At 45.6% G+C, this 23,083-nt stretch overlaps 1 protein-coding gene across 2 annotated transcripts in view; it reads left to right on the forward strand.

Moving 5' to 3' along the window:
• Positions 1 to 22,142: 22,142 nt before the first annotated feature.
• Positions 22,143 to 23,083, forward strand: part of MAP3K9 (mitogen-activated protein kinase kinase kinase 9) — a 75,410-nt gene continuing 74,469 nt past the window's right edge. For both annotated transcript variants that reach the window (XM_060098016.1, XM_060098017.1), the window contains exon 1: positions 22,143 to 22,545. In XM_060098016.1, the coding sequence (XP_059953999.1) occupies positions 22,143 to 22,545 (403 nt within the window). The remainder of the gene's footprint in view (positions 22,546 to 23,083) is intronic.

Below are 23,083 nucleotides of genomic sequence, written 5' to 3' on the forward strand. Positions count from 1 at the left end.
GTTCATTATCTTGATTGTGTCCATGGTTTCGTAGGTAATGGTTTCATTACCATATCGTCTACTTTAAATATATGCAGTTTACTGTGTCAATTATACCTCAATGAAGCTGTAATACTTTTAGATTTCATTAGCCCTCACTCGGACAAGTTTAATCCATTTGTAGCAAGGTTGGCCTCTCTTAGGTATCTTGTACAGAGCCATTTCTGGCTCCTTCCTCACTCCTTCATCTCCTTGCCTGAGCGAGGAATTTCTTGTGTTCTACCAAATATTGAGAGGCCTGCTTATAAAGAAAAACAATAATCAGGTCTAGCAAAGTATTTTCTTCTAAAACATATTGTGAAATCTGAAGAAAATTAGTTTGCTCTGTATTAACTTGTCTTTGAAGAAGTGATATGCCATGTCTGGGGATGCGAGGCTATCACCTGAGAAATCATGTGATGATGTGATTATGAATGTATGATGTCTGCTCTATGTACCTGTGCATTGATGGCAGCAATTACCACTAACGTATCTACTCAATGATTGCTGGTCTGCAACTTCATTTATAATTTCAGCATATATATGTGATGATATCCCAGGAGTTCAGGCATCATCCAGGGACTAAAGCTAAGTCCTGAAGTTCTCAAACTCCAATGTAGAAGATGTTTCTTGCAACCATCCCCATAGGTAGCAGGGGCTTGTGGATGCTGGTTGGGTCCCAGCTGTGACAATAACAGCCAATGTGTGTAGCCTGGTAAAAATGAGGCCTAGCTATCTCTCATTGTGAAAAGCATGGCCATAATACTTTGCAGCTCCTGCCATCAGAAGGTGGAGTCTATTTCCCCACTTCTTGAATTTGGACTGGTCTTGTGACTTGCTTCTTGACCAATGAGATGTTGGAAAAGTGACACTGCACAAGTTCGAGAACCTAGGCCTAAGAGATCTTGCAGTTCCACCCTAGCCCTCTTGGCGTGCTTCTGCAGCCATGTAGCCTGCAGTAGACAATTGAATGACATCAACTGGAGAGGAGCAGCTAGCATCAAGGCCCTGGTCCTATAAGTGAGGTCATCTTAGATCATCCTGCTTTAGTTAAGTTAACCAGATGACTGCAAACTCATGAGAGACCCCAGGCACGACTGGCAGAACTGCCCTCGTAAGCCCAGTCCCGATGCAGAATCATGAGCAAAAGATGGTTATTGTCGTAAGTGGCTCAGTTTGGGGGTGATAGGTTATTTGTTATGCAGTCATAGGTAACTGCAATGCTTATCTAAGGACCCTTTGTGAAATCTAAGGCAGTGCCCAGGAAGCTCCTTAGAACCAGTTTCTAGTGTTTTCACTGCCTTGCATCACAATAGCAGGCAAGTCACTTACCATCTGCACCTCAATTATTTTGCTCTTCAGATGGGAACAGCATCATGTATGGCAGAGGGTGTGTTGTAAAAAGTTATTCTTGTGAGATGTTTCTATATGCAGTTGTGGGGAAGTGAAAAGTTTAGCTACATATTTAGAAAGTGGGTCTATTTTGATAGTGTTGGCTAATAAGTTTTCTTTGTTGAGGCTGTTCTTAAATAGACTTAATGTCAGCCTGTTCTGGTTTTACTAGCAGACAGTCTTTGGACCACTGATTACTGTCTCTTCCTTCTTGTTTACCACTGCTCCCCTCCCCACACCCTTCCTGTCATCTTTGGGGCAGGAGACCTGGGGATGTTGCAGCCTTGTACAGCTTTTATCCTTTACCTTTAGGAAGGCTTTTTATCTTATTTCTATCTTTTGCTCCTAGCACTGTGCCCTACATATAATAGGTGCTCAATATATGTTGAATGATGACACTATTAAACTGCTAATGCTTGGATAGAAGGGCCTATGGAAGGTAAAAGTTTAGTTATTTCATTAGAGAGAGAAGCTACCTATTCAAAGAGGCACCTGCTAAAGTCTAGGATGGGTACTACAAAGGACCTTGGGGCAAATCCTGTTTTGCAAGAATTGTCTGAGTTGGCCCTTTAATTATGCAAAGATAGAGCCAGTGGTGGCCCATTGTCCTGGAGGAAGGAAACAAATACGGCAAGCTTTGTGGCTAGGGTTTGGTCTGATGCCTTGTGTGTGGTTGACTGTTGGGAAGAGGTTGGATAAATATGCATCAGGGGCCAAGGAGTCTACCTGAATGAAAGGGATTTCATACTCAGACTACATCTCTTTACAATTTAATATTATTCAACACTTCCAATGCCTGAGATGGTCCCAGCTAAGGTCAGCAGGCAGGAAGTGACACCAAGGCTCCCCAAAAGATAAATTAAATCAATGGCAAGGGTGAGCCTAGAATGGCCATTTGGGCTCAACACTAGTACTGAGATGATTAGATTAGAAAGGCTGTTGTGGGCAGAATGTGTCTAAGGCTGGAAACCCTTCCTGACCTAGTCACCTAGTACTTTGAGTGAGCTTTGGAATCAATAAGTGTGTGCATGTGTGAAACACACAGATGAAACTTCAGGAGCCCAGGTCTTTAGAGGTGAGGGAAGACCGTTATAACAACCAGGAGCTAAAACTCTGGCCTAGTGTAACAGTGTGAGGAATGGCAAGCTCTTTCTCTATTCCTTACACTGACAATTTTATCTCTGATTAAGAGTGTGGGGTGTACATAAAACTCCTAGAAGAGAACATAGGCAAAAAATTATCTGACATGAATCATACCAATGTTTTCTCAGGTCGGTCTCCCAAGGCAATAGAAATAAAAGCAAAAATAAACAAATGGGACCTAATCAAATTTACAAGCTTTTGCACAGCAAAGGAAACCATAAACAAAACGAAAAGACAACCTATGGAATGGGAGAAAATATTTGCAAACAATGAGACCAACAAGGGCTTAAATTCCTAAATATACAAACAGCTCATACAACTCAACAACAAAAAACCAAACAACCCAATAGAAAAATAGGCAGAAGAACTAAATAGACATTTCTCCAAAGAAGACATACAGACAGCCAACAGGCACATGAAAAGATGTTCAACATTGCTAATTACTAGAGAAATGCAAATCAAAACTACAATGAGATACCACATCACACCTGTCATCATTAACAAGTCTACAAATAACAAATGCTGGAGAGGGTGTGGAGAAAAGGGAACCCTCTTATACTGTTGATGGGAATGTACATTGGTATAGCCACTGTGGAAAACAGTGCGGCAGTTCCTCAAAAAGCTAAAAATAGGGTTGCCATATGATCCAGCAACCCCACTCCCGGTCATATATTTGAACAAAACTATAATTTGAAAAGATACATGCACCCCTATGTTCATAGCAGCACTATTCACAATAGCCAAGACATGAAAGCAACCTAAATGGCCATCAACAGATGAGTGGATAAAGAATATGTGGTATCTATCTATCTATCTATCTATATCTATATCTATATATAGATAGATATAGATATATTACTCAGCCATAAAAAAAGAATGAAATAATGCCATTTGCAGCAACATGGATGGAGCTAGAAATTATCATACTAAGTGAGGTAAGTCAGAAAGAGAAAGGCAAATACCATATGATATCACTTATATGTGGAATCTAAAATATGATACAAATGAACTTATCTATGAAACAGAAACAGACTTGTGGACATAGAGAACAGATTTGTGGTTTCAGGGATTGGGGGAGGATGGAGTGGGAGTTTGGGATTAGCAGATGCAAACTAGTATAAACAGAATGGATAAACAACAAAGTCCTACTGTATAGCACAGGGAACTATATTCAATATCCTGTGATAAACCATAATGGAAAAGAATATGAAAAAGAATGTATGTATATGTATAACTGAATCACTTTGCTGTATAGCAGAAATTAGCACAACATTATAAATCAACTATACTTCAATTAAAAAAAGAGTGTGGGGTGTAGAGCTGAAGTACCTGGGTGCAAACCCCAATTCTACCAATTACTACCTTATAGTGTTGTCAAAAGGATTAAATAAGAGCTACGTGTTACTTGCTTATAGCAATACTTCATATGGAGTGAAAAATCAGTAAGTGTTGGCTGTGTCCTCTCACAGGTGTAGGCAAGGATCACAGGGCTGAGCAAAATGTCCTTTTTTTCAACTGTGGTCCCATGGGCAGCAGTGGCAGATTCTCTGGCTCTCCCTCTGAGAGGCACTTGGAACAAGTAAGGACTGGTGCTTCGTCATGACCAGCAACAGTGTGTTCCAGTGCCCATGGTACTGATTTCAGAGGACTGTCATGTCCAGGTGCGAGCTTTGACACTGTGTCTCTGGCCGCCTATCCTACACTACGAGCAACATTAGGTGTCTGTCAGCCTCAAGGAGGCTTTCTTTGTCCCAGCTTCAAGGTGAGCACAGAGGTATGTGCAGGATTTCGACTATCACCAAAGGTAGCCCCAGGCAGGAAAGAAGCCCACTTTCATATGGCAACACTGAACCCAAGCTGTCTGATAAGACATTGAATAGAAATGTGACCTAGCTTTGGGTACCTTAGCTGGAGTGAAATGTCTCATCCTAACCACCACAGTGGTTCTTAAAGTGTGGTCCTGGACCAGCAGCATCACATGACCTGGGCACTGGTTAGAAATGCACAGCTTCAGGCCCCATCCCAGACTCCCTGAATCAGAAACTCAGCGGGGGTGGGGGGGTGTCCCAGCAATCTCTGTTTAACAAGCTCTTGGGATGATTCTGGTGCTTATGAAAGAGTTGGAGAACCAGCGTTCTCCAACATCCCTGAAAAATGATTGTCTGACCTCTGCTTGACCTCTTGTGATGGCGAACTCACCACCTCTGAGCATCCCCTTAAACACGTCTTGCCCAAATCAAATTCCTTGTCATTTTTCTTTCGTTGGTTCTAATGCTACCATTCACTTTGGGGAGTGAAAAAAAATAATAACTGAGCACCAGGTAACTTTGTTTACATTGTATTTAGTTAAGAGTTGAATGTACATTAAATTGTGCAATTGAATTCTATATCCATACTGACAATTTACATAAAGTATGGATCTTGAATACTAGTGGAGGCACATACTTTAGGGTTTTTGTATACAAATTCTCTGTCAAGTATTTATCGCCCGATGGAATATTTATATATATACAGATTAAGGAAATTCTTATATTTAAAGAAAGTGAGTTGTAGTGTGAGAGGAGGCATGAAATGGTGGAAAAACTACGACCTAGTGGCAAAAGGACCTGAATTCTGGTCCTGGATCTGCTGTTGGTTAGCTCCATGTTATCGAGTGTGCAAGCTACTTGCCCTGCACCTTAGTTTCCTCATTTGTAAAATGAGGGGCTTGGATTTATGGTTTATTTGGGGGGATTCTATGAGAATTACTTTGGGAGGCAACCTTTGTGAGATAAGAAATGCATTTTCACGAGGCATCTGTGTTGACTGGAAAGATTATATTAAGACAATTTATGACAAAAATCACACACCTGTTTCTCTAAGCATCACTTACATCCTGCTTTGGAATCTGGATCCTGGTTCTTTTTGCTCTGGAAATTAGCCATAGGTGGCTTGACAGAAGAGAGAACAGGTGCGGGAGGAGCTAACGGGCTTTGGAGAAATGAAAGACTTGCTTTCCTGAAATAAGCTCCAACCTTCAGCCAAATTACTTGTGTAGATTTCCATAAATAAATTTAAAAAAAACCTCATGATAAATATAGGCTCAGTAAAGGGTCTTAAAAATAGAATTGAGGCTTGGGCTGTAGGCTTGGGTAGGGAACCTGAAGCAACTTTCCTCTTTCTTCTACTTTCCTTCTCTTTTCTTCATTCATCCATGAGCATTGATCTGAAAAGGAGACAGTTCAGGACTCTTAGATTACAAGTAACTGATTGGCCAATTTAGTTCAGAAGATATTTATTTTTTGAGTGATGGATGCTGGAGTGGCTATAGCTTTAAAGGAACAGCTGAGTCCAGGGAGTGGGCTGCCCTGCTCTCAGCAGGGCACCGGGGGAATCTGTTTTATGGGGTGCTGCTATGAGATGACTCTCTGTATTTGTCTCAACTCAAAATTCAGATTCCCCAGGAAGAGATTCTGATTGCCCACTTAGGTCCTCTGTCCACACCGTGATCAGGGGAGGAGTCCTGTGATGAACAGCTTCACCAAAAGACCATGGAATGGGGTAGGGCAGCTCCCCAAAAGTATGTGTGTATGTGTGGGGGGGTAAGAGTAGGGTCTAGTGGCTGCTACCAGAAGGGGAGGGGTGATGCGCAGACAAATGTCATGGTGTCCAAGGCTCCAGAGCCTCTCAGGAATAACTGCAAGTGACAGCATAATCAGGTGCCACCAAAGTGCTCCAGGGCACAACTGGGGAATTTCAGGAGCTCTGAGAGCTGGCTGGCCTGAAGGCTGACACCCAGTGCCTGGTTTATATCATAGAAGATACAGCCAACTTCTCTTCTACTTCTTATGAATCTTGTAAATAGTTGGCATTCAATAATATTCATTGACTAATTGACTGACTGAATGAATGAAAGAATGGCACAGCTCTTACATGGGCTAGGGAGGGACTTCTGTCCTACATTAGCCTGAATTGAATTTGTTTAGAAACTGCTTCATGACAAATCTTTTAGTTGCAAGGGATTGAAGGCCATCAGAGCTATGTTTAGCAAAAGATGGTCCTTACTGGGATGCCATTTCTGGCAGCCAGGGACAGACCTGAACTAAGGCCTGAATGCCAGGTAGACTCTGCCCCTTGTCTTGTCTCCTCTCTAAATCTGCTCCACTTTCCCATTCAGATGTGGCAGTTTGGCATTCTTTAATTTTTCAGTCCACCTTGTCAGAAAATAGCTGTCTGTGCCTCCAGGATTTGTATCTGCTCTAATCAAGAGCCCAGGGTGACTGAGTCTGAGTTACCCTCATTCCCACTCCAAACCTAGAGCATGGAGGCTATGTGGCCCAGCTTGGGCCAGGGGTCTGCGTCTGGCTCAATCAACCAAAATGGCCAAAGTGGCGCTTGGCGGGGGTAGGGGGGGCGTCACCATTATGATGTGGATTTGGGTATCGGAGCAGTTCTTGGAAAAGGAGAGATCTGAGCAGACATTGCATCTGGTGTCTCCTACAGAAGACAAATAACATATTTGCTTACATTTGCAGTGCTTTAAGAATACTTGATATTCATGACCTCATTTGATTCTTGGTCCAACTGCCAAATCAGGTTGGCAAATCAGGTATTAATAGCCTTTCTTCCATATTTACTTTATCTCACTCTGCTGTGGGTTCTGCTTTTTAATTCCTGTCTCTCCCATTTGACTTTAATGTATTGAGGGCAGAGACCATATTCTGTTGATCTATAGCCCTACTACCTAGCCTGGGCTCTGTACGCGGTGGCATCTAATTTGTATTGATTAAGTTAAATTCCTATTTTCACAGATGACAAGACTGAGGTCCAGAGTACTGAATAGCTTGCTATAGGACACACAGCTAGAAGGAAGAGAACCTGATGAATTGTGATGATGAATATAGAATATATATCATTCCTCTCTAGCCAGTGGATGATTCTTAGCAATTACAGAGAAGCCCTCAAGAGCCCCCAATTTTATCGTGGCTTACGCTAGGTTGCCATCTTAGAGATGGGGTCTGCAACAACTCAGAAAGATCATGCTTTAAGGCAGAGGGCCTGGGTTCTGACGTTAGAGGCCTGAAGTCTGGTGGCCTCCGGGAGAATAGTTTCTGCTCTTCAGGTAGGGTCTTTGCCAGAGGAGGTAGACAAGCAGGGAAAGAAGGCAGGTTATCAAAACTTTCAGCTAGGGAATTCCCTGGTGGTCCAGTGGTTAAGACTCCATGCTTCCACTGCAGGGGGCATGGGTTCGGTCCCTGGTCCGGGAACTAAGATCCCGCAAGCCACTCAGCCCGGCCAAAAAAAAACCCTTTCGGCTATCTTAGCCGTCTGACATTTGAACTTGATGGGAGAGAGAGGAGAAGGAAGGTGAGGGGAATACTGACTTTGGGGAAGTTTTCTCCTACATGACAGGAGGCTTTCAGGGACACCTACAAGCTGGGGTTGATGGTCGCCAAACTGGGTGAAATCTTCTACTATTTACTAAATGACCTGGGCAAGTCATGTCACCCGGGCTGTGTGAAGGCTAAATGAGAAAATGTAGGGGAAAGCCTTTATGACAGTAGATCATTATATAACCACTCTTATCTCTCTCCATTCAAAGTAGGACAACCAGGAATGTTCCAGGCAAAGATGAAGGCCAAGTCTCTTTCCTCAAAGATCTGATGGTCAAGGGAGGGGAGGAGATGGCAGTGCAAAGTGGCGAGGGCTCTGAGTGCAGGTCAGTCCTGTGTGACCCAGAGAGGAAACCTCCTGTGTGTCTTCAGGATAGTCAGGAAAGTGTTCCCAGAGTGTGGAGCTTTGGAGCTAGGCCTTCAAGGATAGGTAGGAGTCCACTAGGCAAAGGAAGTTATGTTTGCAGGAAGTAGTGAAGGATGATTTTGAAGGGATGGAATTACAAAAGGGCCTGAGGCTGATATCACTACTGTCGGAGCCATAATATCTATGCCACACTTGGCCATCTGATTTCAGGGGTCCCAACCAGAAGGCTCTTTGAAATCACAGGCTCTTAAGATTCCTTTTTCCCAGCTTGCTGGTGGCATCCATTCCTCTGTTCATCTCCGTTTCTTCAGAGGTAGAAGAGATCTTGAGGACGATCTGGTGCCATCCTCTGCTCCAAGGTAGGAATGGGTTGGTGTTATTGACGATGCGAATGTGCATGAGAGATGCTCCAGTCAGTAACTGGGGACATAGAACCCAGAACCGACTCTCCTAGAGCTCTTGTTCTCTATTGAGATGCTTCTCTTCTTGGGTCCCTTTTAAGTTTCAAATCTTCATTTCAGGTAATAGTTGAGGCATTTATTTATACTTCAGATTTCAAGTCCTTCCTTGGTAGCAGTTTATAAAAAAGGAGAGAAGCTGAGTCAGGGAAGAAACAAACAGAATGGGAGGGCTGAAGGCTTCACCAACAAGAAGATAAATTTCCTCGGCTGTTAGTGGGTTCAGCATCTGTAGCAAGCCTACCCAGTGGAAAGGCTTCTTATCCAAACTACAGGCCTTGGGAACTCTGAGACCCAGGAGCGCTATTTTCATCGTCAATGACTGGAAGGAACCCGGGTGTAGAATGTTAAGGGTTGGAGGGTTTATCAGAATCAGCTGTTATTATTTTATTTCCCTCTTTCCTTTCCTTCTCACTTCCCTTATTAGTGACCTGGTGTCACGACCCCGGAAGAGAGCAACACAGGGACGGAGGATGAGGCACGTGAGAGAGGGGAATGTGGAGCAGGCGGCATCTGTAGACCCAGCTGTAGCTCACAAGGGAGGAGGGCAGAGAGTGGGTCACTGTTGGAGCAGCTGGAGTGACAGGCGACAAGTGGGCTGCCTGCGGTTATTAATAGGCACTCGGACATATAGTTATGATCAGTGGCTTAACTTAGGGTGAGAACAGTCACACCCGGCCACATCCGCGCCCCACACCAAAGACACCTGAAGTGTGCAAAGTGCCTGTTCTGAACCCAGCTCGCCCAGGATAGGAAGCAGGCTGCCTCTGGTGGGAGTCGGGAGATCCTCGGAGCTTGCTCAAGCTGTATGTTGTGGCTCTGCCCCTCTCTGTAAAAAGAAGGAAGGATGGAAAGAAGGAAGGAGTGGGGGGAAGAAGAAAGGAAGGAGGGAAGGGAGAGAGGGGAAGGAAGGATCGAGAGAGAGAAACACCAGGTTGCTCACATTAAAACCTAAGCTCAGGCCAAGCCCCCATAGGTTTCTATTCTCCCACACCTAGCCTCACGTCTGAGTGGGGAAATTGTCCCATTTATCCATGAGAAATTCTACTTATGACATGCTGGAGGCCCAGAAGAGGAGCAAGGGAATCTAAATGCCAAGAGGCAAGGAATAAACGCAGACTGCCAACCCTGACCCAGGAGGGTGGGTGAGGCCTGTGATGGGGATGGTGACAGGGCGTGGGATTGAGTCCAAATCTCAGACTTCCTCTGTGCTCTCCTTGGCCCCAAACAGACATCTTCAGTCCATCCTCCACGCCTGGAGACACCCTCTGGACCAGGGATTCTCTGAACTGGAGGCTACAATGCGTCTCAAGTGGAGGGGTTCAGCCTGGCCCTGGGCTGGGAGAGCTGAGAGCCTGCATAGCCTCTGAGCTTGAAGGGTGGGTGGGGCTGCCCTAGGTGTCACTGTTTGGCTGTCACAGCTTGGCCTGGGGACAGGTTAGCATAGGGGACGGGAGTCAATCTGCCTCCCCCAGCCCGGATCTAAAAGCCTTCCCATAGCAGAACCTGAAAGTCTTCCTGTGCATAAACGGGTGGATCTTGGATTCTGCCCCAACTCACACCACTCCTGTAATTTAATGGCTCTGGGCCCCAGTTTATATACAAAGGGGTTATTAAAAGTACCCAGCGCATAGTTTTTTGGTGAAGGTGAAATGTGAAAGGCATGACAAGTGCTGGACACCGGCCTGACACACCGATGTGTCCAAGAAAGGTTATTTTTGCTGTTACTCTCCTCCAATCTCAGTGTGTTCTTTCACAAAGCCAGCGGACACCAGAAGACTTGGTGAGCAAGTTAACACAAAAACCAACCCTCTGGAGGAAATGCATTCCAACTAGGAAAAGTTTGGGGATCGAAGGCTGTTACCCGTGACTGGGTCTAGGGCTTCTGCTACTTATTACTGAGTTATCACATTAAATAGCTTCCCTGAGCCTCAGTTTCCTTATTAGCAAAGTCGGTTAAAAAGAATACCTGTTTTATAGGAATTTTTTTTTTGAGGGCCCAAAGAGGTAACATAATCCCATCTGCCTTTATTGAGGGCTCACTAGACTGCAGGCACAGTTCTTAGAGCTGCTGTGCATTACCTCAATCCTTAAAACCACTTCAGATTGTGGGTGTTTACATACATCCAAACTTATCAAATTTAAAACATTAAGTATGTGCAGTTCTTTGTGTATCAATTATGCTGCAATAAAGCTATAGAAGAGCACTTTAGGAGGTAGGTAGGTACGATTTTTTAAATCCCCATTGTGCAGATGAAGAAACTGAGGTTTAACAGACACATTAAGTAAATTGTCCTAGAACACACAGCCAGTCATAACAGAACTGGGATTCAAACACAGACAGTCTGGTTCTAGAAGCTATACTCCTAATCAGTGCACCTATATGTAAAAGAGTTTTTGGAACTGAAAATGCTGTTTCAACGTTGGTTGTTGTTACAAGTGGTGGCCTAGTTGGTAGGTCAGTGGCATTGTCCTTGTACGCCAAATGAGGGCATGTGGATCAACTCCTAACCTATTGCCTGGTACTCAATAAGCTCTCAGTCACTCTGCCATCCCTTGCTGTTGTCCCCAAGAGACGACAAGATGCAAAAGAAAGAATGTGAATTCCATCACGTATAAAGCTATGTGAGGGTGGAGTAGGGGGTGGGTTAAGGGCAAGTAATAAAATAATAAAGAGACAGATCACACTGCTGTAAGCAATTGCACCTTACCTGGGCATCAACACAATCCAAAGAAACAAAGAAGGGAAGTCTTCAAATCGGGATCAAGCCACCTTTAGTTCAACAGGAAGCACAAGATCACTTCCCTGACATTCCACTGGCCTGACAGGCCGCCCTCTGGGGCTCCCACTGGCCCATGCGGGGCTCCATTCTGTAACCCAGAAAACACGCAAACGTCATCCCAGAGACCTGACCAGTGTCGCGAGACTCATGTCACGTCTGTGAGCAAAAGGTGAACAGCCTTCAACTCTGCAAGGCAGAGTCGTTTAAAATGTTTCTTTGGATAAGTCAGACATAGAAAGACACATACTGTATGATATCAATTATATGTGTAATCTAAAAAATACAACAAATGGGACTTCCCTGGTGGTGCAGTGGTTAAGAATCCGCCTGCCAGTGCAGGGGACATGGGTTCGAGCCCTGGTCCGGGAAGATCCCACATGCCGTGGAACAACTAAACCCGTGTGCCACACTACTGAGCCTGCGCTCTAGAGCCCGTGCTCACCGCAGCTACTGAGACTGTGTTCTGCAACTACTGAAGCCGGGGTGCCTGGAGCCCATGCTCCACAGCGAGAGAAGCCACCGCAATGAGAAGCCCGTGCACCGCAACGAAGAGTAGCCCCCGCTCGCCGCAACTAGAGAAAGGCCGCACACAGCAACGAAGACCCAACGCAGCCCCCCCAAAAAGTAAAAATAAAGAGTAAATAAAATACAACAAACTAGTGAATAAAACAAAAAAGAAGCAGACTCACAGATATAGAGAACAAACTATTGGTTACCAGTGGGGGTGGGAGGGGAAACTTTTGAAAAGTGTAAAGCACTATAGAATTTAAAGAATCTTTCATTCAATGAAAATAAAAAACAAATTTTGGGGGATAGAAATCTGGAAAGCTCCATGCTAAAATAGGAAGTATTTTACCACTTGGGCTTGAATGTTTTCTATGGTGCCCTTAGTCACTTTATGGAGTTCACGTTTTCTGGACGGGACTGTTACTACTTAACAGTTCTTGGCTGAACTCCAGACCTACATAATCAGCTGCCCACCCGACATCTCCCTTGGGGGTGGGGCGGTGATCTCACACTGAGCATGCCTAACAGTGAGCTGCTGAGATGTTCTCTGTTTTCCATTAATGGCAATGCTATGCTTTCAGTTGCTCAGGCCATAAACCTTGGTGTCATCCTTGAATCCTCTTTCTTTCCCACCTCTTCCAATCCACCAGCAAAGCTAGCTGCTCTACCCTCAAAATATAGTTTACAATTCTGACCACCCTTCACCACACTCCTGGTCACCCCCATCGCCTAAGCTGTTATCTGTTGCCAGGATTATTGAAGAGCCTCCTCATCTCATGCCCCTGCCCTTGTTTCTGCAGCCCATTGTGCACCTAGTGGCCTGAGTGTTCCTGTTAAAGTCGGACCACGCAACTCCCCTGCTGAACACTCTTCAATGGCTCCCATCTCATTCAAAGTGTCAACTTAAAAACACACAACATAAGAGTTGTTGAGTTTCAGTTTTATTCGGGGACTTACTAAGGACTGTAGCCCAGGAGACAGCCACTGAGCTCTGAGGAACTGCTCCAAATTAGGGAGTCAGTTTACATACAAATTTTGGGGGCTAGGGAACACATGCAGTCAAGCATGCATCTTGGTAGAAGAGCGTTGCTGGTCACAAAGAACAGACATCTCAAGTTAATGACTTTAGTGCTTTTCTATGTATGGAAGATGCAAGAATCTGGGGTCATTGAAATTCTTCCTCAGACATGTGTCTACTATCCAGCGGCCCATTTATCCTGAGCACAGAGTGCCTCATCTTGTTTTGCATTCTGAATTCCTCTCAGGGCACACCGTGAGTGGGAGACCCCATTGGGTTGCGACTTCACCCTTGTAGAACTGGGTGATGAGTAATGCTTTTTGTTCTTCTTTGTTCACAAAAGTAAAAGCCAAAGTCCTCCTTTGACTGGAAAGTACCCCATGATCTGGCACCCCATTGCCTCTCCTACTTCTTGCTACCCTGGAACTCTCATACCCATTAGGTTGGCCTCCTTGCTCTTTTCTTCAATACACAGGTACGATCCTGCCTCAGGGCCTTTGCACTGCTGTTTCCTCTGCCTGAATGCTCTTCCCCCATATCTGTATGGTTGGCTTACTCAATTTCTTCAGATCTTTATTTCAAAAGTCACCTTGCTAAGGTGACTTTTGAAATATTATAAAATATAAATATAACTTCTGAAATATAACCTCTTCTGATATTTCATCTTCCACTCTCTCCCTCCACTGCCTTTTTTCCCTTCTTAACACTGATCCCTCTGTAATATTATATTGTGTATTTTACTTGCTTATTCTATTTGTCTGTCTCTCCTATTAGATGTGATTTATGAAGGGCCTTTTGTCTATTTTTGTTCACTATTGTATCTCTAGTGCCTTGAATAGTGCCTGTCACATAGTAGACACATGTGTAAATGTTTGGTGAGTAAATGAATGAATGGAATAAAAAACAAGGGACACAGAATTAGCTGTGGACCATTTAGCAAGTAATTTGTCCTCTCTAGGCTTGGGCTTTCTTGGATGTAAAATTGAGTTATTGCATTAGATGGCGCTAATGACATGCAGCTAGTCTCTGAGTGAACTTGAAGAACTAGAAGCAATTGTGTGGCAAGAAAGAGTCAGAAGAGAGTCTGAAGATTTCCATTCAAGCCCCAGTGATATCCATGGTCTAGGTTTTGGTTTCCACAACAATTGAAGAGGCTACACCCAGTGATCACGAAGGTTACTTTCACACCTAAAGTGTAAAACTAGGGACTTCCCTGGTGGCACAGTGGTTAAGAATCCGCCTGCCAATGCAGGGGACACGGGTTCAAGCCCTGGTCTGGGAAGATCCCACATGCCATGGAGCAACTAAGCCTGAGCGCCACAACTATTGAGTCTGCGCTCTAGAGCCCGTGAGCCACAACTACTGAGCCTGCGTGCCACAACTACTGAAGCCCGTGTACCTAGAGCCCATGCTCTGCAACAAGAGAAGACACCACAATGAGAAACCAATGAGAAGCACCACAGCAAAGAGTAGCCCCCGCTCGCTGCAACTAGAGAAAGCCCACACACAGCAACGAAGACCCAACGCAGCCAAAAATTAAAAATAAATAAATTTATTTAAAAAACAAGTGTAAAACTAGAAAAAAAAATGTCATTAAAAAAGAGAAATATGGCCGCCATACTCCTCAATACCACACGGTGGCGAGGTTGTCCACCATGGTCTCTAAGAGGGCCTTGCTGTGCCACGTCCGTAACTACACAGCTCCTGCTCTCATAAAATCTATTTTTCATGAACAACTGTGAGAGTTGCTCATTCATCAGATTTTACTGGTTTATTTAAATAAGAAATAACAAAAATCTTTAAATTGATTTTTTTTTTCTGATAAGGAGGCATTAATCTCAAAAGCAAAACAGTGAGCTAAAGTTTCAATTAAGTCTTGGTCACCAACATGACTTAAAGACGGAGATTTGAAAAGCTGAAGAATAAAAGAAGTCTATGCCTGTGTTAGGTGAGTAAGACCACAGCTAAGCTAAATTACGGAATAGTTCTAAAAGTACCTAGCCACATGTCTGTCTGCATATAACCAAGACTGTTCCCTCCAGGAGGAGGAAAAGATAGGCAAGCAATGGACTGTTTATATTCCAGGAATTTTTGTTTGCTTGTACGAGTCATTAAAGACTCTGAAAAATAAAAAAGATTGTAAACTGTGATGGCATTCGCAGTGTGCCCTCAATTCATAGGAGTCATTATCAATATTGTTATTAATATTATTATTATTGTCATCCTCGGGGTCTATCTTTTTTCTCTCCTCTACCATCTCTCTAACTAGCAATAATGCTTTCAGCTTGAAATCTATTTCATTATTACCAAAAAAAAATTTGTGGTTCATTATTCTAATTATAATAGTATTGCATGGTTATTTTAGCTATATGGAAAATAAAAGTAAAACGAAGGCAATACAAATTACCCATACTCCACCACTCAGCTCAGAAATAACTAATAATGAGATTTTGGGTACTACCCTTGATGCACACAGGCACACGCGCGCACCCACACACATTTGTAATCATATTGTATGAAGGATTTTTTTCACTACTTTTTCATTTATTGTTATACTATGCACATTTCCACATCCTTAAAATTTTTCATAATGATCATTAATAATAACATACATTTCTGATTAGAAAATCAGTACTTTTTTTTTTTTTTTTTTTTTTTTTTTGCGGTACGCGGGCCTCTCACTGTTGTGTGGCCTCTCCCATTGCGGAGCACAGGCTCCAGACGCGCAGGCTCAGCGGCCATGGCTCACGGGCCCAGCCGCTCCGCGGCATGTGGGATCTTCCTGGACCGGGGCACGAACCCGTGTCCCCTCCATCGGCAGGCGGACTCTCAACCACTGCGCCACCAGGGAAGCCCGAAAATCAGTACATTTTAATGGTAGAAAATACTGAATAGTACAGGACAAAGAAAAAATATCACTCCTAGACTGGAGATAATCATCTAGACTGGAGATAATTATTCACATTAAAAAAAAATTTATTTATTCATTTATTTATTTTTGGCTGAGTTGGGTCTTTGTTGCTGCACGCGGGTTTTGTCTAGTTGCGGCAAGCGGGGGCTACTCTTCTTTGCAGTGCACGGGCTTCTCATTGCGGTGGCTTCTCTTGTGGAGCACGGGCTCTAGGTGCGTGGGGTTTAGTAGCTGTGGCGTGCAGGCTCAGCAGCTGTGGCTCACGGGCTCTAGAGCAAAGGCTCAGTAGTTGTGGAGCACAGGCTTAGTGGCTATGTGGCATGTGGGGATCTTCTCTTGTTGTGGAGCACGGGTTCTAGGCATGCGGGCTTCAGTAGTTGTGGCTCACGGGCTCTAGAGCGCAGGCTTGATAGTTGTGGTGCATGGGCTTAGTTGCTCCGTGGCATGTGGGGTCTTCCTGGACCAGGGCTTGAACCTGTGTCCTCTGCATTGGTAGGTGTATTCTTAAGCACTGCACCACCAGGGGAGCCCAGTTTACATTTTGATACATTTCTTTCAACAATATTAATGCAAATATACATTCCATAAAATTAGAAATGTATTACATATACAGTTCTTTTTCTTGATTTATCCAATTTACTTTTAAATTTTTTTAAGATTACAACAGATAGTTTTCTATCTTTTTCTCCTTTCCACTTTATGTGATCATTTTCCCAGTCACTACATGTTCTTCAAAAATCCCAATTGTACGGATAAACTTCCCTTTAATTCTCTTTTGATTGGACCTATTTGGGGGTCCCTGACTAAAAGGCTTAAATGAAATCCTTGCAGACCCAGCATGGTCGTAAGAGGTGTAACTTCATAGAGAGCCGTCCCACGGGGCTAGCTCTGCAACCAGGCTGAAAGAAGCAGAAATTACGTTTGATCTTTATTCCTTGATTAAAAGACTCTGATCATTGTTAAAATGCAACTTGGTCTCCAGAGATGACACATTCTAAGCAGTTGCCATGGGACTTTCCTGGTGGTCTGGTGGTTAAGACTTCACCTTCCAATGCAGGGGGTGTGGGTTCGAGGCCTGGTTGGGGAGCTAAGATCCCACATGCCTCGTGACCAAAAAACCAAAACACAAAACTGAAGCAATATTGTAACAAATTCAATAAAGACTTTTAAAATGGTCCATATCAAAAAAAAAATCGTAAAAAAAAAAAAAAGAGCTGCCATGGTACAGTTGTTTTCTGAACTGAGGTTTTTGTAGGAGATGCGAGGGAGAAGAAAGGAGGGAAGATTTCTTACCATTTTGTTGTTTCAAGCCCCATTAACTCTCAGAAGACAGGAATTAAAATACTATCGATTGTGATAAGGACATTTACAATTTATTGAGCACCTATTATGTATTAGGTACTGCAGGGAGTCCTCCTGACTTCATCTAATCCTCAAAACAGCCTCATTCTAGGGCTTCCCTGGTGGCGCAGTGGTTGAGAGTCCGCCTGCCGATGCAGAGGACACGGGTTCGTGCCCCGGTCCGCGAAGATCCCACATGCCGTGGAGCAGCTGGGCTAATGAGCCATGGCCGCTGAGCCTGCGCGTCCGGAGCCTGTGCTCCGCAACCGGAGAGGCCACAACAGTGAGAGGCCAGTGTACCACAAAAAAAACGAAAAACAAAACAGCCTCATTCTATAACAAATGAAATGGAGACTCAGAGGAATGAAGTGCCTTGTCCACAGTGACAATGACAGTGACATTGACAATGATTTGGATCTGAGTGTTTGGCTCCAACTTCTGTCCTATCAGCCCTACCACACATTGTCCCAAAACATTTACTGAATGTCATATTACTGCACATGGGGTTTATGAATCAGGAGCTAGGGCTCCTCTCCAGATGTACTGTGAGAGGTGAGAGGGGCGGGCTGACTCTTGGAAAAGCTGAGCATCTGCCTGAGGGATTTTAGCACCAAAGTACTTATTTAAAATACTTCCCAGAAGACCTGAGGAGAGAGTGATATTCATTTACCAAATCATGCTTTAGGCTCAAATAATAACAATAACTACTACTACTTGACAGACTCTCTGCTAAGCACATAATATACATCCTGTCATTTAATCATTCTAGGAGCCCAGTGAGATAGTTATTATCCCCAACTTCCAGATGAGGGAGCTGGGGGGGACCAGGGGATTAACTTGCCTAACTGCAAACAGTGAGTATGGATTCCGATTCAGTTAAAAGCCAAGGCCCCAAACTTTAATCATCAGTCTATGATGCCTGTTTGTTTTTTTCTCCCTCCCTCCCTCCCTCCTTCTTTCTCCCTTTTCCTTCTTTTTTTTTTTTTTTTCTCTTTTTTTTAAGGGAAAAACCCTGGTTTAACTCCCAGTCAAAAAGCCTCTGCAGTTTCCTAGGGTGCAATTAACTAATTACTTCCCTTGAGTGTTTCTGAGTGTGATGGGTAAAGAAGAAAATAAATACGCTGAATATCTAGTGGGTGCTAGGCAGCATGCTAAGAGCTTTTGTAAGACTTGTCTCATTTAATCCTACAAACCTCTATAAAAATCAGGTTCTATTTTTACATCTCTTTAAAAATAAGGAAACTGAGGTTCAAACAGGTACCCTGCCCCGAGTCACATGGATTTCAAAGGACAGAGCCAGGAGAAAGCATGATCTTCTGACATAAGTCCATTGCCAAGCCACATCACCAATTGCTATTATTTTCTCCCTGCCTTATGCTATACCTTTCAGTGTGGTAGAGAAAATGATTCTTTTTCGGGTGACATTTGTCACCCCTTACTTAATAGTGGTGAAATCTTGGTAATTCTACTTGCCTTTCAAAGTCTTTTGCAATCTGCCCTTTTTTTATTTAGTAAAGTTTATTTTCCATCACTCCCTTTTTGCTCTCTTACCTCTTCTCAAGCTGGTATTTCTGTGATTTCTATCCACTGCTTTAATTTCCATTTCCACGCTTCCTATTCTCCACTAATCAAGCTGTATACAACTTTGGATGCCCGACTTAAGCACCTCCTCATCCATTCCTCATCTATTCTCATCCTCAGAGATGGTAACATTTGATCACCTCCCAGCCCTACTCAAAAGCTTTCAGGGCTAAACTTTTATCTGCTAAACCAAACACAGGCTTTTTTTCCTCAGCCTGGTATTCAAGTCAGTCATTCAGTCACAAATATGTACTGAGAACCAATTATGTGCCAGGAGCCCTCTAGGTGCTGGAACAACTGTGGAGAACCAGAGGGTTGCTGCCCTCATGGTGAACAAGCTAGACATTAAATAATTACAAATAGTCAATTAAATATTTGCTTGTCTGAAACAAGTAATTCCAAGGCCCTCGACAAATCTGGTCTCAACCTATCTTTTCAGAGTTCTTTCTCATCCTTTTACTGTATCCCTGGGCTTACCCAGGCTTCCCCACCTCTGTGGTGGGTCCATGTTCACCCTCCAATCCTGAATGCAGGTTCCTCCCTGTTCCCCTACATCCACCTCCAGGACTGGCTTTAGTTCTGCCTCTTCCCTGAAACCTGGCTAGACAACTTCTGCTAGACAGCTTTAGCCTGAAGGATATTCCCTCATTTGAATTCCTAGCACTTATCCATTCAACAAATATTTACTGAAGGACTTCTTGAAATGTTTGATGAATGACACTTCACGAAAGATTTAAGTTATGTGGGTAATTAGACTTTTCCTACTGAGAGGGATCAAGGGTTTTTTTTCTTCTTCTCTTCTGGGTGGGGAAGAAGTCGAGATCAAAACTGTATAGTAAAACATACAAAATTATCAATAAGCAAAATGACAATAAAAATTGCCCAATTACTCATAATCCTACCACTTGAAAGAGATCACCACTGACAATTTTTCTCTATATCTTTTTAGTGTTTTTTTTTTTTTTCTGTTTGTTTCTCTCCATGTGTCTACATCATTTTGGAAAATTCCTTCTTCCTCCAAATTAAATTTTTATCAAGAAAACCTTTCTTCTTATGGTCTTTTTTAAAACATGAAATACCTCTATCCCCTCCTTACTTGCTCTCTTCTGCTTGGGAGTGCCATAGTTTTATTTTGAACAAAATTTAGGGAGTTTACTCAGACTCATCCATATCTTTTCCAGTTCACTGATCCTATGCACAATAAGAACCTGAACACTCTTTTAGGGCATTTACTCAGAAATTCTTTCTCAAGACCTACTGCAGTTGACCTTCGGTATGGCACTCTACCTTAACTTCTTCAAGGCCTGAAATGGGTGGGACATTCATGTGGGACACATGAGTGTAGCCATACTCATGTACAAACCACAGAATGTAGGCCTACAAGATCATAGATCTTCCAGTCCACCCCCTCACTTTGAGGCTGAGCAGTCCGTTGAGTACTTGCCCAAGATCTTGCAGCTGGTGGCAGCAAAGCTGGAGATGCCAGCCCTTGTTATCTTTCCAAATTGCCCCACTGTCTTCAGTGTGTCTAACAATTACCCTCAAACTATAATTAGACAAAAAACACTCAGTGAATGCCAAATAAATTGGATCTATTCCTACCACGTTAGGGGAAAAGTTTAGTAGAGATCAGGCTAGATCTCTCAGCATGGGCTTGTTTTGAAATGTCAGAGAACCATTTCACTGGAAATCTATATTGCCATGAAAGGGTTAAAGCACAGAAGAAATATTAGGGGCTTTCTTTCTTTCTTTATGTTTGAGAAGTGGAGGATAACGAAAGGGTGTAGGAAAAGTCAGCCTTGCTCATGAACTGCAGTATCGTTTTGAATGTATATTCAGCTTTGGTTCTTAATCTGATTTCTGTTAAGGTCACTGTGATCCAAGGTGCAATTCCCCCAGGCAAAAAATTTCCAAGATTTGTAGAGAAACTGAGCCTCTTCAGAGAGACCAAGCCCACTGCACCGACAGCTTTCCCACCCTCAGTTTGCGCTCCAGTAAAGTGGTCTTTCGTCTGAATTCTAAAATCAACGGTATTGGAATATCTTCTTACAGGAACCTCGGAAAGGGCGAGCTGTATGCAGTCTTCACAGAGGCGAGAACTGTAGTTTTAAGAGTTCTAAAGAACATTCCAGTGGGCCTGAAGGTCTTACTAGATGAAAGGTTACGGAAGGAGTCGGGGTGCAATTCAGTCGGACTGGAGTGGAAGCTGATCCACCTGGTAGGACCAGGGCAGAGGCAGCTCCAAGAGAAGGGAAAATCCAAAGGTAAGAAGTCGCTGGAGAAGAAAGAGCTCTCCCGGGGGCCGCAACCCACCTCGCTTCTCCTCTGCTCACTCTCAAAAGCTCACTTTAGGATGAAGAACATAGGTGTTGCCCAGTGGAATCCCTACCTCTCAGCGGCAAACAAAGGGAACGGTCTCCTTCACCCTTTTTGGTCTGAATGAGGGCTCGGCTTTACCTTTGAGTATCCACCCATCCTTCCTCAGGCGCCCAATGAGACCGCAGCCTCTTCCTGACGGGCGGTGTTGAACTCGCCCAGGAAACGGACAGGTACCTCTGACCAATGGTTGGAGACGCTGGGGTCCAATGGGAGAGGGAAATGGGTCAACCTGGGGTTTGAGAATGAGAGAGCCCGCACATTGGGGCGGGGTGTGGGGGGGGGGCGACGTAGGCGCAGTGGGTGGAGAGGGGCGGGGCGGGCGGCTGGTGGGGCAGCCCCAACCGCGGCTGGAGGAACCTGAGGACCGGTCAGCGGCGGCCAATGGGAAGGCAGGATGGTGCGGGGGCGGGCCCGGGCGCCGTGAAGCCCCGCCTCCTAGGGTCCGCAGGGCTGGGGCGGAGCCAGGTCCGCGTCAGGTGGTCCTAGGCGTGCGGACGGCGCAGGGGGCGGGGCGCGGCGCCGAGCGGTGAGCGGCGGCCGGCTGGCGGCACCGGGCACCAGCTGCGCGAGCAGGTACCCGCGGCGGAGGTGGCCAGGCCGCCCCAGGGGGCGAGCGCGAAGGCGGGGGCTCCGGCCCGCCGCGCCCCCATGCTGCGGTGAGCACTACGCGCTCCGCGCACTTGTAGCCGCGCTGAGCCAGCCCCAGCCCCAGCCCTAGCGAGCCGACTCTCCCCGCCCCGCCAGCCCGGCCCCTACCTGCGGCCGCCGTCGGGGGAGGGGGGTCCCCCCAGCTCTGCGGAGCCGCATGAACAATAGGCGGCGGCGGCTCCTGCGGGCGGCAGCAGCCCCGCACCCTATGGATCGGCCGCTCCATGGAGCCCTCCAGAGCGCTTCTCGGCTGCCTGGCGAGCGCCGCCGCTGCAGCCCCGCCGGGGGAGGATGGAGCGGGGGCCGGGGCCGAGGAGGAGGAGGAAGAGGAGGAGGAGGCGGCGGCGGCGGTCCCCAGGGAGCTGGGCTCCGACGCGCCGCTGCCCTACTGGACGGCCGTGTTCGAGTACGAGGCGGCGGGCGAGGACGAGCTGACCCTGCGGCTGGGCGACGTGGTGGAGGTGCTGTCCAAGGACTCGCAGGTGTCCGGCGACGAGGGCTGGTGGACCGGGCAGCTGAACCAGCGGGTGGGCATATTCCCCAGCAACTACGTGACCCCGCGCAGCGCCTTCTCCAGCCGCTGCCAGCCCGGAGGCGAAGACCCCAGTTGCTACCCGCCCATTCAGTGTAAGGCGAAGGCGGGGCCCGGGAGCCTGGCGGGGAGCCGGGGGGGGGGGTAAGATGGAGGCCTTGGGGTGGTCGCAGGGGGAGGGGAGCCCTCCTCGAGGGTTAAGCTTGGGTGGGCAATGATTGACCTGGGGGTGGGTGTGTGTGCGCGCGCTCGGGCTGCAGGGGCTTTGGCGGGTGCAATCAGTAAGATAGACATGCCGCAGGCCTCGCCTGGAGCCTCGGGCGCTTGGGCTTCTTCACCTTCACGCGACCGCCTCAGCAGCAGCTCCTGATTCCACATCTTGAAGCCCCAGCAGGAGAATCTTCCTGTCTCCAACCTCCCCGCTCCCCCAGTCTGGAAGGATTTTAGGCAAGCTGGTGGTTTCTGTCATAACATTAGTCCCCAAATCAGGGACCTTCCCGACCTCTTCTACCGCCCGTCCCCGCCCCTGAAAGGCATTTGCTTTAAAGGAGACGGGGGTGTCTCCCGCAGGGCTGGGCTGGCTCACAAGTCCCAGAAGCCTATGTGAACTCAAGGCTGAAGTATCTTTGAAAT

The sequence above is a fragment of the Mesoplodon densirostris genome, chromosome 4, assembly GCF_025265405.1.
Source record: "Mesoplodon densirostris isolate mMesDen1 chromosome 4, mMesDen1 primary haplotype, whole genome shotgun sequence".
In the NCBI taxonomy this organism is placed as follows: Eukaryota; Metazoa; Chordata; class Mammalia; order Artiodactyla; family Ziphiidae; genus Mesoplodon; species Mesoplodon densirostris.